Source organism: Mustela putorius, unplaced genomic scaffold, assembly GCF_011764305.1.
Source record: "Mustela putorius furo isolate JIRA1106 unplaced genomic scaffold, ASM1176430v1.1 tig00003901_pilon_pilon_pilon, whole genome shotgun sequence".
NCBI classification, from domain to species: Eukaryota; Metazoa; Chordata; class Mammalia; order Carnivora; family Mustelidae; genus Mustela; species Mustela putorius.
Window position 1 is genome coordinate 2,207,707 of NW_025422049.1, and position 6,614 is coordinate 2,214,320.

The following is a 6,614-nucleotide window of genomic DNA, read 5'->3' on the forward strand; positions in this document are numbered from 1 at the left end:
GCTAAGGATCCTGAAAATTACCTAGAAATCTGTCATGTGAATTGACTGACCAGTTTTATGATTCTATGAGGTTTGGCCTTTTTTTTAAGATTTTATTAATTTATTTGACAGAGAGTGAGATCACAAGTAGGCAGAGAGGCGGGCAGAGAGAGGGGGAAGCAGGCTCCCTGCCGAGCAGAGAGCCTGACTCGGGGCTCGATCCCAGGATTCTGGGCTTGATCCCAGGATTCTGGGATCATGACCCGAGCCAAAGGCAGAGGCTTTAACCCACTGAGCCACCCAGGTGCCCCGAGGTTTGGCCTTTTAATTGAGTAAAGAGAGTAAGAGAGGAGGAAAGGGAACAGTGACTTCGATAATAAAAATTCTATCCTTTCCTTCTGAATTTAAAACAAAACAAAACAAAACAAAACAAAAACATACTTCAAATCCAAATCAGTTTAGGTGTCACATTTTCTGTGGCATATCTGCATAGCTGTCTAAATCTATATCTATCTATCTATCTCTATAGTTAGAGATAACAATATCTAACTTAGCCCTAACTGTATCTACCTCTATAGTTATAGATAGCTGATAGATAGATATATGATAGATAGATAGATAGATAGATACAGACAGAGACAAATCAGTTTAGGTGTCACATTTTCTGTGGCATATCTGCATAGCTGTCTAAATCTATATCTATCTATCTATCTCTATAGTTAGAGATAACAATATCTAACTTAGCCCTAACTGTATCTACCTCTATAGTTATAGATAGCTGATAGATAGATATATGATAGATAGATAGATAGATAGATAGATACAGACAGAGATAGAGATAAGGAGATATAAAATTGCTTGTATCCTAAACTAAGATATTCTGCTTAAGAAAAATTTAATTCACAGTGATTTAATTGCCTAAAAAACATATATGTTACTTATATCATTTTTTTTTAATTTGGAAACTCTGAAATGTCCATGCTATGCTTCATTTTTCTTCTCTTTGCCAACTCTAATTCTCCCTGTTTTGCAATTGGGCAAAATTGACTTACACAGAGATTGAAAATTCCCAGCAGCCAGCTGGTGACCAGGGGAGAAAGTGAAATGATTCCCTGAGCTAAATTCCACTTATTAGCTAGTTCTAAAAGTGAAAGAATAAAAGTACTTTTAGAGAAAATAAAAGAATTAAAACTTACATTTGTGCCTAACATGAAGAGGAATTCTATGCTGCCTGTACTAAAGCCCTCAAAGTGAAACCTTTTGATTGTTCAAACAGACCGAACAGATCTGTATTTGCACATGTAATAAAGGTCAAGATGGCAACTTACTATCAGATGCCATTTTATTTGAACAGCCAGAGGAGAGACTGTTTACCTTATGGAGGCTTTCTATTAATTTGTTTTCCTGATTGTGGAACCTGTGATGTGCTATGCTATTTCATTTGAGCAGTTGCAGGAAAAAGCAACCAATCAAACTTGGGTCATATATTGACAGATGAGCACGAAACTTGCTGGAAAGGGTATTAGGATTTTCAAGACAGTGGAGTAATTGGGTTAATTTTCAGTAATCAGTGAGATGAAGTTGATTTCTTGAAAAGATTATGGGCTTTGGAGTTAGAAAGGATGGATTCAAATCTCTTGACTGTCATTTACTGAGTGAATGACCTTGAGAAAGTTAACCTAATGATTCTAAGACTTTCAGGCCTTGAGAAACATAAAATAAAAAAAAAAAAAAATAGGGGCACCTGGGTGGCTTAGTGGGTTAAATCCTCTGCCTTCAGCTCAAGTCATGATCCCAGGGTCCTAGGATCAAGCCCCACATCAGGTCCTCTACTCGGCAGGGAGCCTGCTTCCCTTCCTCTCTCTCTGCTCGCCTCTCTGCCTACTTGTGATCTCTGTCTGTCAAATAAATAAATAATCTTAAAAAAATAAAATAAAATAAATTTTTTTTTAAAATCGTGTTATAGACTAATATGGACATTAAGAAGTGCACTTGTGATGAGCACTGGGTGTTATATGGAAGTGTTGAATGACTCTATTGTACACCTGAAAGTAATATTACACTATGTTAACTAACTGATATTTAAATTATTGGTTTTTTTTTTTAAAGTAAAAGGGCACCTGGGTGGCTCTGCATTCTGCTCAGGTTGTGATCTCAGGGTCCAGAAATTGAGTCCTGCCTCAGGCTCCCTGTTCAACAGGAGTCCTGCTTCTCCCTCTCCCACTCCTCCTACTTGTGTTCCCTCTCTCGCTGTGTCACTTTCTGTCAAATAAATAAATAAAACATTTTAATAAATTAAATTTAATTTTAAAAAATTATGTTTGCAATCCCCAAAGAGCCTAGTGCAATGTTTTACCTATGTGATAAAAACTGACTTTTACATAATAAATGTTTGCCAACCTAATTCTAAAAAAAATGTAAATAAAAAAATAATTCAACCAAAATAATTAAATTAAATGTTCCCAGCTTCTTATTTCACCACATGAAGATAGAATAAAAACCTACCAATAAATGCATGAAGACCTATTAATTATCACCATCTATGGCAGGTACTACTAGTTGCTTACCCAATATCCATTTTATCTTCTTCCTCATTTATAGAATCTCAAATTTTGTTCATTGACCCAACACACCCAGCGAATATGCATTTATCAGTCTCCTTTGTACCTAGGAGTAGCCGTAAAATACAGTTCTGGGTAATGAGATATAAGGGAGAGTCTGCTGGGATTTTGGAAGACTTTTGCATTCCTAATATAGGTGGACAACTGCCTTGTTTTGTCCTCCGTTTTTTTTTTTTTTTTTTCCTCACTTGGACATAAGACTTGGGTTGGAGCAGCAATCTTGTGACATGTGGTGGACATAAAGATAAAAGTTATATGCAAGGAAGTCAGAGGAGAAGATGAAAAAGAGCCTGAGTTCTTAACAGCATTATGAACCCACCTTAACAACTTTGGTTTACCCACTGTGGGACTTCTCATGAGAGAAAAATACTTTTTAGTTTTTAAACCATTATTATTATTATTATTATTATTATTATTAGGTTTTTGTTACTAATGATGAAATGCTATCCTGATGGACATTTCAGCATTATGTAAAATAAAGAATATTTAATAGTCACAAGGGTCTTGTCTTGCTTTTTCCGTAAAAGATCTCTTCTTTTCTCTATATGTCTCTGGCATCCTATCAGGGCATTTTTAGTCCTGTGCACCTTAGCATCTGCTTCTACCTTCTTCTATGGAATTGCTTAGGTTTATGTATGATATGTCCTAGATGAGTCTTGCCCTACTTCTAGATATTTCTCTCAGTTGGGCAACCCCCCTGAAGACTTTTCTAAATAGATATTCCTGTTGATGCTTCCAACCCTGGATTCTATGAAATGATGGGCTAAGGAAGGGGTGGATGGGTTAAAAAAGGATGAATATGTCCTCTGCCATTTGTTCCTTAAAAAAAACCTTTTCTTTTTCCTGTGCTTTTCCCTCTAGAATTTTCTAGATTTGCATAATTTGTGAAACAGAATAGAAGAAAGGATTCTTTTTACTACTTCTTTCTCTGAAGCATTAGTATATGCCTCAAGAGTTGAGTGTTGATCTCTCATTTTACTACTACTTTGAAGCAGTCCCAGCATTTCAAAGAGCATTTCATTCTTATATTTTGATGGCATTGTTTTGAGAGAATGAAAGTTTATGACTGTTATGACTATTATAACTTCATTGTGGAGTTTATCCTTTGTCCAAGATATTAATTGTTTGGATTCATTTTTCCTTGAACTCTATTTTTATAATAATAATCTGAATATATTTTATTATGATTATATCTGACTGATATGTCAGTGTCTGACATCTAATTTTAATTTTCTCCTATCATTTATTTTATTAAAGTATCTTATAAGTCATCATATAAATGAATTTATCTTTAAATCCAATTTAAGTGTCTCTCTTTTTAAAAATAACATGATTCATTTTAAATTTATTCTTGGAGGGTACCTGGGTGGGTAAGTTGGTTAAACAACTGCCTTTGGCTCAGGTCATGGTCCTGGAGTCCCAGGATCGAGTCCCACATTGGGCTCCCTGCTTGGCAGGGAGTTTTCTTCTCCCTCTGACCCTCCTGCTTCTCATACTCTCTCTCTTTCTCATCCTCTCTCTCTCTCAAATAGATAAATAAAATCTTAAATTTATTCGTGGAAATGAAAAATTTGTTCTTATTTTATTATTTTGTCTTTTATCTCATATCTATATTCTATTTTAATAGAAAATATTTATTTTACATTCTAATCATTTATCATTCAAAAACACGCATTTTATTCTTACTTATATTCGTGGTAAACATTGAGCATTTATTTATTTATTTATTTATTTGACAGACAGAGATCACAAGTAGGTGTGGGGCGAGGGGAAGCAGGCTCCCTGCTTAGCAGAGAGCTCCATGCGGGGCTCAATCATGGGGCTCAATCCCAGGACCCCGAAACCATGACCTGAGCTGAACGCAGAGGCTTAATCCACTGAGCCACTCAGGCGCCCCAACATTGAGGATTTTAATTTTTTTTAAGATGTTATTATTTATTTATTTATTTGAGAGAGAGACAGTGAGAGAGAACATGAGAGATGAGAAGGTCAGAGGGAGAAGCAGACTTCCCATGGAGCTGGGAGCCCCATGAAGGACTGGATCCCAGGACTCCAGTACTGTGACCTGAGCTGAAGACAGTTGCTAAACCCCCTGAGCCACCCAAGCGCCCAACATTGAAGATTTTAAAACATACTTTAATCTATCAACATTTAATTATCAATGCCATAAGTGATATTTATCCGATGTCATCCACATGCTAATTATTTTCATATGTATTTTTCTCCTCTGCTTTCTGAAATAGTATCTTTTATTCGCATTTTCCTAATTATTTACTTATCCAGCATTTTAAAAAGTATTCTTACCATTATTTTCCTTCCGCACGCCACTGAAGATCCTGGTGTCGCCATGGGCCGCTCCCCTGCCTGGTGTTACCGGTATTGCAAGAACAAGCCGTATCCCAAATCTCACTTCTGCAGAGGTGTCCCTGATGCCAAGATTCGCATCTCTGACCTGGGGCGGAAGAAGGCAAAAGTAGATGAGTTCCCTCTATGCGGCCACATGGTGTCCAATGAATATGAGCAGCTCTACTCTGAAGCCCTGGAGGCTGCCCATATTTGTGCCAACAAATACATGGTGAAAAGCTGTGGCAAAGATGGTTTTCACATCCGAGTGCGGCTCCATCCCTTCTATGTCATCCACATTAACAAGATGTCCTGTGCTGGAGTGGACAGGCTGCAGACAGGTATGCGGGGTGCTTTTGGAAAGTCCCAGGGCACAGTAGCCAGGGTCCACATTGGCCGAGTCATCATGTCCATCCGTACCAGGCTGCAGAACAAGGAACATGTGATTGAGGCCCTACGCAGGGCCCAGTTCAAGTTCCCTGGCCGCCAAAAGATCCACATCTCCAAGAAGTGGGGCTTTACTAAGTTCAATGTGGATGAATTTGAAGACATGGTGGCTGAAAAGTGGCTTATCCCAGATAGCTGTGGGGTCAAATACATCCCTAACCATGGTCCCTTGGACAAATGGAGGGCTCTGCACTCATGAGAACCTTGGCACTACCCCTTCCCATCATATTCATGCCCACCAATAAATCCAACTTCCTGTCAAAAAAAAAAAAAGTATTCTTACCTTTTAGGCGGCTCCATTTTCACCTCAGACTAACCCAATTTCATCTCTTCTTGTATATGATCCATACTTTGTAGAAATTTTTAAACCAAAAACAACAAACCAGTAGTACAAACCAGAAGCAGTTATACTGAAGAGGAATCTCCTAAATCTATTGCCTGTATTTTTTTCTTTCTTCTTCTTCTTTTTTTTTTTTTTAAAGATTTTTTTTTTTTTTTTTTTTTTAGGTGGGGACAGGGACAGAGGGAGAGAATGTGAAGCAAACTGCACTGAAAGCAGAGTCCCGCACAAGGTTCAGTCTCAGGACCCTGAGATCATGACCTGAAGTGAAACCAAGGGTTGGGCACTTAAATGACTGAGCCAGCCAGGCACCCAGTCTGTAATTTTTAAAATTTATTCTGTAATAATTTATTCCACTGTCCTTTGAATCCAAGCGGGGATCAAATCCTGTCTGCTAAGATCCTTCTAAAGATCATTGAGCTGAATGCTGACTTATGTTGAATAAGAACAGAAACACCCTTGGATTACCATCAGCCAAGGTCTTAAACTAAATGTGTTAAGATCATCGTAATTAGGACCCTTAAATGTGCTCTTCTTTCTGCAATGCTCATTCCTCAGACGCTTGCATGTTTACTCCCTCACTTCATTCATGTTATCATTTAAAGGTCACCTCCTCAAAAAGATCTTCCCTAATTTCTCATCTCTTACCTCATATTATTATTTTCCATAGCTTTCATAATTGCCTCAATTTCTATTATTTGTTAATTTATTATTTGTCCATCTTCCCCCATTTTGCCCCTTTTTGATGTCTATAATTGCAGAATCTAGAACAGTGCCTGTTACATAAAAAATACTCAAAAAATAGTTGTTGCAAAGATTGATTTTCACTTGTTCTGTGAAGCAGCGAAACTATAGATATAGGCTTGAATAAGGTAGAGGTGGTA

The 6,614-nt window shown here is 37.4% G+C and overlaps 1 protein-coding gene across 1 annotated transcript; it reads left to right on the forward strand.

Annotated features, from left to right (window-relative positions):
• The first annotated feature begins 4,925 nt into the window (after positions 1-4,925).
• On the forward strand, positions 4,926-5,663 carry LOC101694411 (60S ribosomal protein L10-like). The gene has a single exon (XM_004780641.3). It carries the CDS (start codon positions 4,948-4,950, stop codon positions 5,587-5,589), a length of 642 nt encoding a protein of 213 aa, XP_004780698.1. The 5' UTR covers positions 4,926-4,947; the 3' UTR covers positions 5,590-5,663.
• Positions 5,664-6,614: the final 951 nt, after the last annotated feature.

Bases quoted from the DNA above. Each gene is read 5' to 3' on its own strand.
- LOC101694411 (XM_004780641.3), top strand. From the start codon at position 4,948: ATGGGCCGCTCCCCTGCCTGGTGTTACCGGTATTGCAAGAACAAGCCG.